The 17,465-nt window shown below is 33.4% G+C and overlaps 1 protein-coding gene across 1 annotated transcript in view; it reads left to right on the top strand.

Annotated features, from left to right (window-relative positions):
- LOC102803674 (transcription initiation factor TFIID subunit 1-like) overlaps positions 1-17,465 on the top strand; it is a 63,868-nt gene that overhangs the window by 13,134 nt on the left and 33,269 nt on the right. Inside the window, exons 7-19 of the mRNA XM_085498156.1 lie at positions 1,798-2,068; positions 5,323-5,433; positions 8,111-8,232; positions 8,616-8,801; positions 10,015-10,128; positions 10,347-10,520; positions 11,877-12,050; positions 13,564-13,754; positions 14,146-14,260; positions 14,340-14,481; positions 14,638-14,768; positions 14,898-14,975; positions 16,240-16,392. Coding sequence (XP_085354282.1) covers positions 1,798-2,068; positions 5,323-5,433; positions 8,111-8,232; positions 8,616-8,801; positions 10,015-10,128; positions 10,347-10,520; positions 11,877-12,050; positions 13,564-13,754; positions 14,146-14,260; positions 14,340-14,481; positions 14,638-14,768; positions 14,898-14,975; positions 16,240-16,392 — 1,962 coding nt within the window. The remainder of the gene's footprint in view (positions 1-1,797; positions 2,069-5,322; positions 5,434-8,110; positions 8,233-8,615; positions 8,802-10,014; positions 10,129-10,346; positions 10,521-11,876; positions 12,051-13,563; positions 13,755-14,145; positions 14,261-14,339; positions 14,482-14,637; positions 14,769-14,897; positions 14,976-16,239; positions 16,393-17,465) is intronic.

Genomic DNA, 17,465 nt, shown 5'->3' with positions numbered 1-17,465 from the left:
TAACCAACAGACGGTCACCATGTGTTAAATCACATTGGTGGACTGTGTTTACACGAATTTCTGAAGTTCAGATAAGTAAATGGTTAATTGTTACAATCTCCATTAATACAATTACTAACTCTTCCGTCCACCCACAGTTTGAGTTTGTTTTGGCAAATATCTTGCTGAAAAGTGTTTTGTAACTTCTCGCATTCCAGTTATGTTAGTTCAAATTGATGTGAGCTGATTACATTGTTACTGCTCTGTTTTATATCTATCATGCAGTATTGTTACACTCTGTTACTCACCACTCTTGTTATTTTCATACTCTTGTTAACCACCTTTGTGGTTTCTTTTTAGCTCCGCTGTCGACTTTGTCGAGCGGAGCTTATCATATGAGTGATTGTCCGTCGTCCGTGTCAATGTTTTACTTTTTCGACTTGAATGCTTTGATACTTGGTGTATATGTACCTTGGGTAGACCTCTCTTAGGTTTGTTCATTTCTATTTGATATCTTCAATTCTCTAATTTTGGTGAATATTTTTGTCATTTTTGGTAAAAAGTGATATTTTCGACTTCTTGTTAAAAACCGCAAGTGCAATTGCTTTGATATTACATATATAGGTACAACATGTGGACCTCTGTGGATTTGTTCATTTTGTAATGATATCTTTAATTCTCTAATTTTGGTGAATATTTTTGTAATTTTTGGTAAAAAGTGATATTTTCAACTTCTTGTTAAAAACTGTAAGTCTGATTGCTTTGATATTACATATATAGGTACTACATGTGGTTCTAACTCAGATTTGTTCATTTCATGATATCTTTAATTCTCAAATTTTGGTGAATATTTTTGTAATTTTTGGTAGAAAGTGATATTTTCGACCGATTGCTTTGATACTATACATATTGTTCATTTTCTAATGATGTCTTCAGTTCTTTAATTGGAATGTGCATTGCTAACAGCGGAGCTATCTCAGCCGATAGGCTGCTTGTTTACATGTTATTTTAAAAATGGGCAAAATTAAGCTGAAAACCTGGGAAGGCATTGTGTATATAAAACTCCTTAAGGAATGGATTTTTCCACCTTAACATTCAACACTAGAGGGCTGCAAAACCCCAAAAAGAGGAAAAAGCTTGCCAGCTGGTTAGTCGGGAAGAGCGTCAATCTTACATTCCTACAGGAAATGCACAGTAAAACGGCTGATGAGCCCTTTTGGTCCTCACAATTCAAGGGACAGTGTTGGTACTCTCACGGTACAGGTACAAGTAGGGGAGTAATGGTGATTGCCAGCAATATCAAAATATCAGTAAGCAGGTTTATTCCGGACCCAGAGGGGAGGTTTATTTTATTAAAAGCAGTTATTGATGATATCCCATATTTATTAGTGAACACATATGCCCCTAACAGAGAATCTGAGCACAAGAAATATTTAGCCAAAATTGGTGGACTCTTATTAGAAAATTTTATAGACACTGAGTGGTGGAAAACAGCCCCTTTTTGAATCGATCTTAAAGTACTCTTTAAATTCGCTCACCAAAAACCAATAATTTCTGGTTTTTACGCTATTAATTCGCGCACTTGAAAAAATAATTATTTTTACTACTACGAATTAATAGCGTTTTTACGGTACTGAACTTCTGTATTGTTGAGCCACCTAACTTTGCACTTTTAAGCTGTAACCAACCTAACTTAGTCACTTTTGGCAGGAATGGCTTCATTATTATTAAAGTAAAAGGACCATCGAACTTGATTTTGAACAGACATCATAAAGTGTGAATAATTTTAATGACTTTAATTATATCAATTGTTTTCAGGAAAATGAGAATACAGAAGAGAAGGATGCTACAAAACCAACAGATGAAAACTCTGACAAATCTGATGAAGATTTGGAAGATAAAGAAAACCAAACATTCAAAGCACCAGACGAGTGTTTTCAGATGGTGACACAGATGCACTGGGAAGACGATGTTGTATGGAATGGGGAGGAATCTAAAAATAGAATAATGAACAGTATAGCCATGACAAGAGCTGGTTGGATACCTACAAGTGCTAATAGAACAGCTCATTTGTATAATTTACATATGGGTAAGGTGTACTGTTTGGGACATACCATTTTTAGTGGGGCATATGGGTAAGGTGTACTGTTTGGGACATACCATTTTTAGTGGGGCATATGGGTAAGGTGTACTGTTTGGGACATACCATTTTTTAGTGGGACATTTCACATCAACCTTTTTAAGGTAGCGAGAAGGGAAATTTTCACTTTTTTCTTGATTTTTCAAAAATTGATAAAACTGTTACTTTAGACCTTGATACATCATCCCAGGTTTACAAAAAAATCGAAATTGCAAAATAACGTTGCTTAAATTACTGTTTTAAAATGCTAGAAGAAAAGACTACAACTACCGTTTCGCGGATATTTTTATTTTTGGAAGGGTTTAAATTATAACATCTTATCTGTATACTCTGTTGTTGACGATTCTAATATAACGGGTGATAAGCTTTCCGTCGCAAACAATGCGTGTTTATCTAACATTGTCAGCATTATTGTCAGTCGAGACTTTTCTGCATCAGGATTATCCAAACATCAATCACAAAATCCTACATGCATCAGGATTATCCAAACATCAATCACAAAATCCTCTAAGCATCAGGATTATCCAAACATCAATCACAAAATCCTCTATGCATCAGGATTATCCAAACATCAATCACAAAATCCTACATGCATCAGAATTATCCAAACATCAATCACAAAATCCTCTAAGCATCAGGATTATCCAAACATCAATCACAAAATCCTATATGCATCAGGATTATCCAAACATCAATCACAAAATCTTATATGCATCAGGATTATCCAAACATCAATCACAAAATCCTCTATGCATCAGGATTATCCAAACATCAATCACAAAATCCTATATGCATCAGGATTATCCAAACATCAATCACAAAATCCTCTATGCATCAGGATTATCCAAACATCAATCACAAAATCTTATATGCATCAGGATTATCCAAACATCAATCACAAAATCCTACATGCATCAGGATTATCCAAACATCAATCACAAAATCCTCTATGCATCAGGATTATCCAAACATCAATCATAAAATCCTCTATGCATCAGGATTATCCAAACATCAATCACAAAATCCTACATGCATCAGGATTATCCAAACATCAATCACAAAATCCTACATGCATCAGGATTATCCAAACATCAATCACAAAATCCTCTAAGCATCAGGATTATCCAAACATCAATCACAAAATCCCATATGCATCAGGATTATCCAAACATCAATCACAAAATCTTATATGCATCAGGATTATCCAAACATCAATCACAAAATCCTCTATGCATCAGGATTATCCAAACATCAATCACAAAATCCTACATGCATCAGGATTATCCAAACATCAATCATAAAATCTTATATGCATCAGGATTATCCAAACATCAATCACAAAATCCTCTATGCATCAGGATTATCCAAACATCAATCATAAAATCCTCTATGCATCAGGATTATCCAAACATCAATCACAAAATCCTACATGCATCAGGATTATCCAAACATCAATCACAAAATCCTATATGCATCAGGATTATCCAAACATCAATCACAAAATCCTCTGTGCATCAGGATTATCCAAACATCAATCACAAAATCTTCTATGCATCAGGATTATCCAAACATCAATCACAAAATCCTATATGCATCAGGATTATCCAAACATCAATCACAAAATCCTATATGCATCAGGATTATCCAAACATCAATCACAAAATCCTACATGCATCAGGATTATCCAAACATCAATCACAAAATCCTCTATGCATCAGGATTATCCAAACATCAATCACAAAATCCTACATGCATCAGGATAATCCAAACATCAATCACAAAATCCTCTAAGCATCAGGATTATCCAAACATCAATCACAAAATCCTATATGCATCAGGATTATCCAAATATCAATCACAAAATCCTATATGGATCAGGATTATCCAAACATCAATCACAAAATCCTATATGCATCAGGATTATCCAAACATCAATCACAAAATCCGATATGCATCAGGATTATCCAAACATCAATCACAAAATCCAAAATGCATCAGGATTATCCAAACATCAATCACAAAATCCTATATGGATCAGGATTATCCAAACATCAATCACAAAATCCTATATGCATCAGGATTATCCAAACATAATCACAAAATTCTATATGCATCAGGATTATCCAAACATCAATCACAAAATCCTATATGCATCAGGATTATCCAAACATCAATCACAAAATCCTATATGCATCAGGATTATCCAAACATCAATCACAAAATCCTATATGCATCAGGATTATTCAAACATCAATCACAAAATCCTATATGGATCAGGATTATCCAAACATCAATCACAAAATCCTATATTCATCAGGATTATCCAAACATCAATCACAAAATCCGATATGCATCAGGATTATCCAAACATCAATCACAAAATTCTATATGCATCAGGATTATCCAAACATCAATCACAAAATCCTATATGCATCAGGATTATCCAAACATCAATCACAAAATCCTCTAAGCATCAGGATTATCGAAACATCAATCACAAAATCCTATATGCATCAGGATTATCCAAACATCAATCACAAAATCCTATACGCATCAGGATTATCCAAACATCAATCACAAAATCCTATATGCATCAGGATTATCCAAACATCAATCACAAAATCCTATATGCATCAGGATTATCCAAACATCAATCACAAAATCCTCTATGCATCAGGATTATCCAAACATCAATCACAAAATCCTCTATGCATCAGGATTATCCAAACATCAATCACAAAATCCTATATGCATCAGGATTATCCAAACATCAATCACAAAATCCTCTATGCATCAGGATTATCCAAACATCAATCACAAAATCCTATATGCATCAGGATTATCCAAACATCAATCACAAAATCCTCTATGCATCAGGATTATCCAAACATCAATCACAAAATCCTATATGCATCAGGATTATCCAAACATCAATCACAAAATCCTACATGCATCAGGATTATCCAAACATCAATCACAAAATCCTACATGCATCAGGATTATCCAAACATCAATCACAAAATCCAATATGCATCAGGATTATCCAAACATCAATCACAAAAGTTTCTTAGATGAAGATTTTGTATGAATCAAAATAATAACATGGCGTCTTCTTATTTTAAAAATGTTTTGATGTTAAGTCATATTATACAAGTTGACACATTCTCTAATCTTGATATGTATTATTATTTCTCTCTATTCAGGTAATAAACATTCTGATTACTTAAACACGACTAATGCTTTAAAAATGCCGACACCTGGTCCTCAGATACAAACCAAGACAGTGGCTCAGATGACTAAACAAGCTCTCAGCAGTGAGTTCATTTCATATTTGTCTAAATCCTTCGAAAAAACAGGTACATTGTACATATTATTGTATATTAGTATAACTCCTGATGATTACCAGAATATTGACATACAATATTGCATTCATTGTTACTCATATGTGTAGATGCTCTAATAGTCGCATCCCCTCTGTTGCCTTGTACCATTTTAATAGAATCTGTGTGGTAGTTATATTAAATTATATACACTAGTATCTACTCACAATCATCATTATTAAGTTAAATTCCTTCAAAATATTTTTAAAAAAATAGGAATATATATATATATATATATATAAATCTTTCATAAGAGTTTAAACACTGCATGGTGAAGGAAGTTGATATCGCACCCATGTGTCTACAGTGGAATATTGTAAATCACTTTTATTTCACCTGCACCATGTGTCTACAGTGGAATATTGTAAATCACTTTTATTTCACTACAGACAAATTTTCATGAATTTCACAAGTCAGTGAAAAATTATTGGATTATAAGCATTAATTTCACAAGTCAGTGAAAAGTTATTGGATTTCAAGCATTGATTTCACAAGTCAGTGAAAAACTATTGGATTTCAAACATTGATTTCACAAGTCAGTGAAAAATTATTGGATTTCAAGCATTGATTTCACAAGTCAGTGAAAAATTATTGGATTTCAAGCATTGATTTCACAAGTCAGTGAAAAATTATTGGATTTTAAGCATTAATTTCACAAGTCAGTGAAAAGTTATTGGATTTCAAGCATTGATTTCACAAGTCAGTGAAAAATTATTGGATTTTAAGCATTAATTTCACAAGTCAGTGAAAAATTATTGGATTTCAAGCATTGATTTCACAAGTCAGTGAAAAATTATTGGATTTCAAGCATTAATTTCACAAGTCAGTGAAAAACTATTGGATTTCAAGCATTGATTTCACAAGTCAGTGAAAAATTATTGGATTTCAAGCATTGATTTCACAAGTCAGTGAAAAATTATTGGATTTCAAGCATTGATTTCACAAGTCAGTGAAAAATTATTGGATTTTAAGCATTGATTTCACAAGTCAGTGAAAAATTATTGGATTTCAAGCATTGATTTCACAAGTCAGTGAAAAATTATTGGATTTCAAGCATTGATTTCACAAGTCAGTGAAAAATTATTGAATTTTAAGCATTGATCCTCTTGGCTCTTACACAAGGAGTGTCAGTGACATTGGCAACAATTTTCCTCCACAAATGCTATAAAATAATCATATCGCAAAAATTGTTATCAGGAAAAATTAAGTAGTTTACAGTACGTCCAATATATGCTTATAACTACATACCTAATAGTAACCGCACCCCGCACCCCCCGATTTCGGCTTCAGTGTTAAAGACTTCTCAACAAAAATTGAAAACATGAAAAGTACCTATTAGTAACCGCACCCCCAATTCAACAAGACCGTGACTGACTTGTTTCAACCAGCTGGTACATTGTTCCTAATCCTATTCATTTGTTTCGACAACATGCCTAAAAATATTCACACCTCTTTATTGTTCAGTTGTGTTAGGATGTCAAACACGCAGTGAAACTGCTTTTGTTCTTGCGACAACTTTTGTCAGTACTCCTTATGAATACATCCGTGAGTCGCAAGTTTTCGACAATGAGCTGTTATCACCAAAAAACTGTTAAATGCTTTTTCAATGCTCAATGCTTTTTCAGTTTATCTTTCGAAAACAACTAATTTCTTGATTTAAAAAAAAAGTCATGTCGAAATCAAAGCCAAAAGATCACACTACATTTTAGGTAAATCTCTTCCGGGTTTTGTTCACCATATTTAAATGAACCAGGGTAATTTGAACACGTGGGCACCATCCAGCATTTTGATTGGTTAATTAGCGACTTGACTGATCTGGTCAAGTAACATCTCGTGTGCATTCAATCTACATGGCGGATGTCGTATTGCATCGATTGTTTACATGTGACCAAAATAATTCGCTTACGGTGAAACTAAGTTGAATTTGCTTGCATTTGATAACAATTCAACGAATTTATTTTTCGTGCGTTATTATAATCACTACTGAGTAATAATCAACAATCAAGTACAAGTAAGTTATTCACTTGTGAGTCGAAGCATGGCCGGATTGCGTTACCGTACCCGCGGTACCGTACGTTTTTAGTGCTTGTTTTTATTTAAAACTCCTGTCAGAATATACTTTCGTTACGAAGAAAATTAAAATAATAAATGCATATTACACTAAATATACTAAGTATTTTTTTTTCATGTGAACAGTTTTTCTGTGACGTGACGCTTATCACTCTTTCCTGACATCTAAATTGGAGTTACGCTTATAGATTGTACGATGTATTGTTTGTTTTGTGCAAGTGATGTGTGAAAAAATGACCACGCCCATTTCGTGATTGCAATATGTACGTAATAGAAACCGCACCCCGAACTTGAGCTGGTGATCCCAATTTTTTATTTGATACATTGTAATATAAACTACGGCTTATAATAGGATTTTAACGGTACGTCCAATATATGCTTTTAAAATTAAGCAGTTTACAGTGTCAATGTTCAGTGTATTTCTCTGTTTTGAAAAAAATATTTAACATTTTTCTAGAGAAAAGTTGACACTCTTAATAAGTTATCTTTCAAGCCATTAGTGTTGGAAAGGTTATTTGCTAATTGATTATTATTTTTTCAGACCAACATCAACAGCAGCAAAAACATGAGAAAAAGAAGGATACCTGGTTTTCTATTTTTCCTGTTGAAAATGAAGAACTTGTTTATGGAAGATGGGAAGATAAAATCATTTGGGATGCTCAGGTGATTATACATTTTTGCCTTGCCTTTAATTGCTTGTCTGGCTGGCGTTGTCATCATCATCGTCGTTAGCAATTATGTGTGTGTCGGAACTCAAGTAATTATCAGTCAGTATAGTCAGTGTAGTCTTGGTGCAACATGATGTTGGTGAGTTTGGTACATATATTTTGGGAAATTTTGGTGGAACGTGTTTGAAAATCTGCATTGGCTTAACATTGTGGTTATCTCTTTTTGGTAAACAAAATGACTTGGTATGCTCACTTAGAATTGGATCAGAAGTAGTTGAAAATAATCTTTAAAAAAGGGCTGTTGAAATTTGAAAGTTTTATACCTGCCTAAGAAATTTCAAACATCGCTATCTGCCAACATTTTGTTTTTTCTTGTAGAATATGGAAAGAATTCCATCACCGCCAATGTTGCAATTAGATCCAAATGATGAGAATCTGGTTCTTGGGATCCCGGATGATAAAGATCCCAATCAGGAATCTAGTACACAAGTCAAGGAGAAGAAGGAGCCAAGAAGATCAAAAATATTGCTTGAAAAATCTGGCGTTACAAAACCTGAACCACAGGTATGTAGAATATGGAAAGAATTCCATCACCGCCAACATGGCAATTGGATCCAAATGATGAGAATCTGGTTCTTGGAATCCTGGATTAGGGAAATTTTTTGTTCTCGAACTTTGAAATATTATCAAGCAATATATAATCTCGGTGCAGTTTTGGTATAGTTGGCTCGTATCCTTTTTTTTTTGACAATTGTTGATTATTTCCTAGTAGTGATTATAATAACGTGCAAAAAATAAATTCGTTGAATTGTTATGAAATGCAAATAAATTTCAACTTATTTCATCGTGAGCGAATGATTCCGGTCGCATTTTAAACGCTTGATGCTGTAGAAATGAATATCCGCCATGTTTTGACCTGGGACGGTGTTCTTTGACCTGACAGGTCAAATAGCTAATTAACCAATCAAAATACCAACGTGTTCAAATTACCATAGCTCATTTAAATATATTAATGTTATTGAACGCAGCACGAGAGAGATTTGCCGATGTTGTTGATAGAAAAGCGACATGATTTCTTTTTTAATTGAAAAATTAGTTGTTTTCAAAAGATAAACTGAGCATTTGAAAAATAATTAACATTGTTTACAGTAAAAACAGCTCACTGTCGAAACGAAGCTTTATCCATTCACGCTAGTGGAAATAAACATCATACTCTTGAATAGTTGTCAATGGCTATGGTAAAACTTTTAGGCATCAGAAAAGATTAAAATAACACCTTAATCGCTCTGAGCGCATTTTATTTTTTTTAAAAGCTAAACTGCCGTTTAATGGCCCAGGGTGAATTTAAGACAGAATCCGGTATTAGATTAAAAAAATTGTGATGAATTCTAATATTGATAAGTTTCCCAATAAGATACAGTGTAGTATATTCGATGAGAAGTTTTCTCTCATAATGCATTGCAGATGCCCAGTACCAGTCTCACTGAAGACATGATTGGTCATGATTTCCATATTTGGCTACTGATTCTCTATATTTGGCCCTGATTTCCATATTTGGCCCTGATTTCCATATTTGACTGCTGTTTCCATATTTGGCCCTGATTTCCATTTTTGGCTGCTGTTTCCATATTTGCCCCTGAAATCCATATTTGGCCCTGATTTCCATATTTGGCTGCTGTTTTCAGACTTTTCCTTCCTCTATTACCGGTAGATTTGCATATATATCATCTGCCTGCAATAATTAAAAATGTTGAACTATGTTTCATTTCCTCTGTAGACTTACAATGAAATAGAACAAAATGATTCATTTAATCTGTCTAATGATGAGTACTATAATCCAAAAGATACCAGAGAAAGTTCATTACGAAGTGCCATGGCTGGATTGTTACAGGTAATAGGTTGTTCTTGTTACGGTAACTATTTAACTCAACTCAACTCAGTATGATGAGGGTATTTGTGCTTTGTGATCCATATTTGGTCCAGGTCAAATTTGAACAAGTGTGATCAAGTTTTGCAACTTTATTTTCAAAATGCTACACAATATCTTCTCTTTGGTATATGCACAGTATCATTGCATAATTTTAATAATAATTTTGTTTTTTTATTCAGCATTCTACGCCAGCATTGGAGCTACGACAGCCATTCTTTCCAACACATTATGGACCAATCAAATTGAGGTCCTTCCATCGACCATCAATAAAACGGTATTCTCATGGACCAATGGCGAGTCCAGGCTTTCATCCTGTGTATCCGTTACTCAGACAAATAAAAAAAAAAGCAAAGGTATGTTGTCATGGAAACAGTTGGCTCATGATATTTATTGTTACATAATGCTGGTTATAATATAATAATGACAGTAATATTATTATTATAATGCAGGGCCCATACTGCATATATAATGTGATGATTTAAACTTACAATTTTCTATATCCCATAAGTATGTACAAAGACCATACATTGGTAGTATTGTTGATGTGACAGGTACTGTTGATGTGACACGTACTGTTGTGTTGATGTGACACGTATTGTCTGAGTTTGTTCATTATTTATTGAAAGTTTCTTCAATTCATTTCTACCAGAGGAAAATCAAATAATAGTATAATTGCTATCAGAGCATAGTACTTTGCAACATATATGTATTTGGTTTTAGTAAGCTGAGAGATAGGTGAATACGATCACATGTTTTTTGTGTTAGTATTTGTTTAGAAGATTAAGTTATGAAAGTTCTTATCAACAAACTATGATTTGCATAATAATTCAGGAATTCATTGCATTTCCAACAATATCTTAAGTACTAATCATGACACTTCAACAAAACTTGGTACATACATGTACATTACGCAGAACTGATTAGTTTTATATTAAAATATGCACATATTAATTACCTTATTTGCAAAATAAATAGTCAGTTTTTAGCTTTTCATTAAGTACTAATCATCTGATTTTAATGAATCAAGACAATGCGACACTCTAGTTTTGGGTTTAAAAACATCAATAATACCGGTAATTATCTAATATACCGTACTTCTCCACCAATTAATCATAATTTCATTAAAACTTGGTACATAGATCTGGGAACAGGATTAGTCAATGTTGAAAACTGCATATTGATTATCTAATTATTTTCAGCCAATTTCAGATATCTGATTTAAATTAAACTTATGGTAGAGATGCTTTTGAATTTCTGTCAGTGTAATATAAACTTCAGCACTGTGTATCACAATGTTTTTCAGTATGCATCTCAAATAGCAAACTAATAAAAGTCTCCAAGCCTTTCTTGTTAATTGTTAATGTGCCTTCTTCTCAGCACACAGGATTTTTTTCTAGAATTATGCCTCTAATGCATCTTGCATTTGAATAAAGAATGCACTGGTACATACATTGTTATTATTAAGATTATAAGTAGTTTACTTTTTTTTATAAGTAAAATCTTATTAAACTGAACCACATGTTCTTCCCCACAGAGTGATTGTATAAACTGAACACCTAAAACTGAATAATTTGGTGTCCAATTGGTGTTTGGTTTACACAGATTTCAGACCTCTGTAAACTGAACAATTTTCCCAGCACATTAAATGTTCACTTTAGACATTTTTCACTATTATATTATCAAATAAATCGTATGATTGTCATTGTTAGGAACGTGAGCAAGAAAGATTGGCATCGGGTGGAGGTGAGATGTTTTTTATGAGAACACCAGAAGACTTGACTGGATCTGATGGTGATTTGATACTTGCTGAATATAGTGAAGAATATCCACCACATATTATGAATGTCGGAATGGCTACAAAGATAAAAAATTACTACAAACGAGTGAGTTATTTTATCCTAATGGAAAGAACTGAATTTCTCATGCACTTGTCACCTGTAATCCTGAAAGTGGGAATTCTACTTCCTGAAAAAATACAATTACAGCATTGAGCAAGTCTCAGAAGTATTGGGGCAGCAAATTTGTAAACTCGAATCTCGCTGGTGCCGACTCGTGGTCGCTTCCACTCTGGTCGAGTCTATATTGCATTAGAGAACATAGAATGCGTTTACATAGCCTGGTACATGTTTGGATTTCCCTGAATGATTTGCTTTGCAAGGCGTGATAATGTGAAAGTAGTTTCCCTGGTCAGCCTGAGAATGGCCACAGTCAGCTGGTGTACAAATGATTTTATGATAAATGTGATTAATCCACTGATATTTACTATATGGGGTAGCCATTTTGAACACTGATTGAAACTAAATAAAGAGAAAAGTTGAGAAAGTTTCCTACAAATCAAGGAGAAAATAAATGTTGACATCCAAACGATTCGTTGGGGTAATATTAAACCAACTGCTAATACAATTCAACTTCATTCATCGTTTTTGCATGGACAATCGATCCTAATTAATCAATTACACTAAGAAAATAGAACACTTTCCCTGGTATATTTGGAAGCGAAAACACCATTCAACTCAAATATGACGGCCCCTACTGTTATATAGATTCACCCAGAGTGGGCGTGACCACAGGACTGCGCCAGCGAGATTCAAAAGCCAACCGTTCAGTCAAAACCATAACAGTTATCCAACTCGCTAGCAAGTTTGCAAATTGGCTGCCCAAATACTTCAGAGACCTGCTGTAATATTTACACATCTCTTGTCTTTATTGAGAAATCTAAATAACCTAGTTATTATACTCTATTAGTAGCGCATACACTTAATACAATTTTTAGTTTATGCATGAGTAAAACAACTATAGATATATTATTTAGAATCATTTTTTTTTTTTTTTTTTGATTTATGGATTCTGAATTGTGGTGATCTATTCAGAATGAACAACACATATACCATATTTCCTCTATTTGAAAGCACATCTCATTTTAAAAAACGTGTCGCATTGTGTGGTTTCAGATTCATTTTTATCACATCATTTATTTAATGTCTATCTGCTTCTAATAGAGCAAGTACATTGTACTGTAATACCATTTACATTGCATTGTCACACCTGGTAGAACCCACTGTCCTTCCAGAGGTGAAACAAAGTATGACCTGTCAATCACCTTTATGACAGTTATCACAATACACACCATTTCTTCCCATGATTCCATGCACACTTCCATTTGCAGGGTTTGAGGTAATATGACAAAACATAAAATGAAGGATGCTGACATGCATTATAGTACACTTTTTCACTGTGTTTCAAATTTGCCAATGATATCAATTGTTATTTTACATGTTCGTGTGGATTTAATTTAGCAAATTTAACCAAATTAATGCATTTAATACAGTATTCTTTGTTCATAATATTAACAGGAATCTTGGATTTATTTATGATATTAATATTCTTTATTTTCAGAAACCTGGTATAGACAGTAAACCACCTGACTATAAATACGGAGAGACTGTATACGCCCACTCATCACCGTTCCTCGGTTCGCTACAGCCAGGACAGTCGCTACAAGCATTTGAAAATAATTTATTTCGCAGTCCTATCTATAGACATCGTTTACCTCTCACAGATTTTCTGATTATTAAAACCAGACAAGGGTGAGAATTTCTAGGTTATCATCTGTGTTTTCTGGGGATGCACTGGCAATGAACTTGTAAACATCGTCTAGATTGCTTTGGACAAAATTTAATTTCTATTTACATGTCTACATTCCATGTGACTTGACATTGAACCCTGTGTTGTATACTACAAAATTATGTCCAACTAGATAACAAATCAGTATAAAATAATTGACATATAGACACTTCAAATATTTTGGAGCATGTCGGAAGGTAGCATTGAAATGATGGTGGTTTTTTATCTACTTATATTTTTGGTTCTATGCAAAATTCACATCACAAAGAGATGTGTCCTCTGATTGGGTGGTACATAAGGAAGAAACACATTCAATTGTGCTTTCTAACGCTCAATTCCACTATTTTTTTGTAGCTATTATATTCGTGAAATTGAAGATATATACACAGTGGGGCAGCTATGTCCATTAATGGAGGTACCCGGTCCGAATTCCAAGAAAGCTAACAACCACATCAGGGATTTTCTACAGGTTTGTAATGTTTATTCGTTGCTATTGATCAAAACACAAGGTTATATTAAATTACTGACTACCTCTTTCTGTATTCCAGGTGTTTATTTATCGGTTATTTTGGAAGAGTAAAGATAAACCAAGAAGGATTAAAATGGAGGACATTAAAAGAGCATTCCCGACTCATTCTGAAAGTAGTATTAGAAAACGTTTAAAATTATGTGCTGATTTCAAGAGAACTGGTAAGTGTACTTTGCTTTAATAATGATACTTTGATGTGTTCACCTAGACATGCACAAAACAAAATATAGAATAAAAGACGATGACAAGAAAAATTGAACACAAGTCATCTATATTTGGTGTTCTTTACCTACTCTCTATTCTATATTTCACTCTAGGTATGGATTCCAATTGGTGGGTGTTAAAACCTGATTTTAGATTGCCAACAGAGGAAGAGATTCGCGCTATGGTGTCTCCAGAACAATGTTGTGCATATGCCAGTATGTTAGCTGCTGAGCAGAGACTGAAGGTTTGTAACCCTCTTTGTGATTGGTTGAGTAGAAACCATTTGGTCAGTTTCATTGTTACCAACCAATCAGTAATGTTCTTACTTATTTAAGTTAAATTTACGTCCTCTGATCTGTTTGATTGTTTATAGGATGCTGGATATGGTGAGAAATCGTTTCTAGCTCCAGATGATGATAATGAAGATAATGATGTCCGTATTGATGATGAGGTAAGTAAAAAAAGATGTATAAGGTTATAGACAGACAGTACACTGCCGCATCGATCTCCGCTACGCGTCGGTCGATACTGCTGCTGTACTGTCTTCGCGTATACTTTGAGGTATCTTCGTAATATCCTTATAGTATAGGAGTATTAGCTTTCAATATATAAACAAAATATTGTAACATTAGTTTGATAACTTTGCTGAAATCTGCTGCATGTATATCATTAAAGTCTGTATATTTGTAATATTTTTGACTCCTGTGTGTGAAGCACAAAAGGGAGTCTTTGCAGCTACCCTGTCTGTATGTATGTATGTATGTATGTATGGCACTTTTTTTGTTCCACCGTTATCTCAAGAACCACTAATTAAATTTTGATGAAACTTTGTACATATATGCTCTGGGCCAATGCGCAGATTTGATCAGGTTTTGGTAAAAATCTATGCATATTAATTACCTAATTTGCATGATAATTAGCTAATTTTTAGCTGTTTCATGACTGTTCCACTGATATCTAAAGAACCAGTCATTGGATTTTGATGGAACTTGGCACACAGGTGCTTTGAACTAATGCGCAGATTTAATGAGTTTTAGGTAAAAATCTGTGCATATTAATTAGCTAATTTGCATAATAATATGTCAATTTTCAGCTTTTCCACTGATATCTCAACTACTAATCATCACATGTCAATGAAACTTGGGACATAGATTCTGTAGGACTATGCAGAGACCTGAATAAGTTTTGGGGTAAATAATTATCTAATTTGCATAACTAACCAATGTTCAACTTTACTGATATCTCAAATACTAATCATCACATCTCAATAACATTTGGTACATAAATGCTCTAAGACAATAGACAGACCTGATTAATTTGGGGTTAAAATCTGTGCATATTAATTACCTAATTTGCATAATTAAATCAATTTTAAGCTTTTACACTGATATCTACAGTACTAATTATTCAATTTCAATGAAACTTGGTACATAGATGCTCTAGGTCAATATGCAAACCTGGTTAGTTTTGGATTAAAATCTATTAGCATAATAATTTATAATTTTTTGGTTCTAATCACATTTCATTGAAAATTGTCTCTTGTCTCCAATACTCTCAGTACACGGGAGTTCTTTCTAAGCTTTCTTTGATTATTTTTTTGTGGCAAGATATTCAAAGCGCGTTGGGAAAGTAATTTCTCAATTGATTTTACCCCTCCAACAACAGTTTGGAAAACAATTGTAACCTGTTTCTAAACAAAATTTTACCAATTTCAGGTTCGGGCAGCCCCATGGAATACAACCAGGGCATTTATCTCTGCAATGAAAGGAAAATGTTTACTAGCAATAACCGATCCCACGGCCGATCCTACTGGGTCAGGCGAAGGATTCTCATACATCAAAATACCGAATAAACCGCAACAACAGAAAGTAAGTATTGTCTATATGCAAGTAGATTTTTGTCATCAAAGTCCACTTTGTTTTTTACTAATATTGTTTTCGATTTCTTAATGTTATACCAAGCGAAAACTATTTTTGTATTACCAAATGAATATAAAATGTTTGCTCTGTCACATGTGAACATTGTATCAATAGTCAAACAAAGGCATATTTTAATTGTTTATATGCACTTCTAATGGAGTAGATAATATGTTATTTGTATTTGTACTTGGGGTAACATTTTAAGATGTGTTTCTTATACAAATAATGTGAACCTAAACAGCAGTAAGTATGTGTGCAAGCAATGAATTTAGTATTGTTCATATGACCTTATGTGTGCAAGCAATGAATTTAGTATTGTTCATATGACCTTATGTGTGCAAGCAATGAATTTAGTATTGTTCATATGACCTTATGTGTGCAAGCAATGAATTTAGTATTGTTCATATGACCTTATGTGTGCAAGCAATGAATTTAGTATTGTTCATATGACCTTATATGTGCAAGCAATGAATTTAGTATTGTTCATATCACCTTATGTGTGCAAGCAATGAATTTAGTATTGTTCATATGACCTTATGTGTGCAAGCAATGAATTTAGTATTGTTCATATGACCTTATGTGTGCAAGCAATGAATTTAGTATTGTTCATATGACCTTATGTGTGCAAGCAATGAATTTAGTATTGTTCATATGACCTTATGTGTGCAAGCAATGAATTTAGTATTGTTCATATGACCTTATGTGTGCAAGCAATGAATTTAGTATTGTTCATATGACCTTATATGTGCAAGCAATGAATTTAGTATTGTTCATATGACCTTATGTGTGCAAGCAATGAATTTAGTATTGTTCATATGGCATTATGTGTGCAAGCAATGAATTTAGTATTGTTCATATGACCTTATATGTGCAAGCAATGAATTTAGTATTGTTCATATGACCTTATGTGTGCAAGCAATGAATTTAGTATTGTTCATATGGCATTATGTGTGCAAGCAATGAATTTAGTATTGTTCATATGGCATTATGTGTGCAAGCAATGAATTTAGTATTGTTCATAT

Source organism: Saccoglossus kowalevskii, chromosome 4, assembly GCF_978046115.1.
Source record: "Saccoglossus kowalevskii chromosome 4, keSacKowa6.1, whole genome shotgun sequence".
NCBI lineage: Eukaryota > Metazoa > Hemichordata > Enteropneusta > Harrimaniidae > Saccoglossus > Saccoglossus kowalevskii.
The sequence above is the reverse complement of the archived record's forward strand: the minus strand, read 5'-3'. Positions and strand labels throughout refer to the sequence as shown.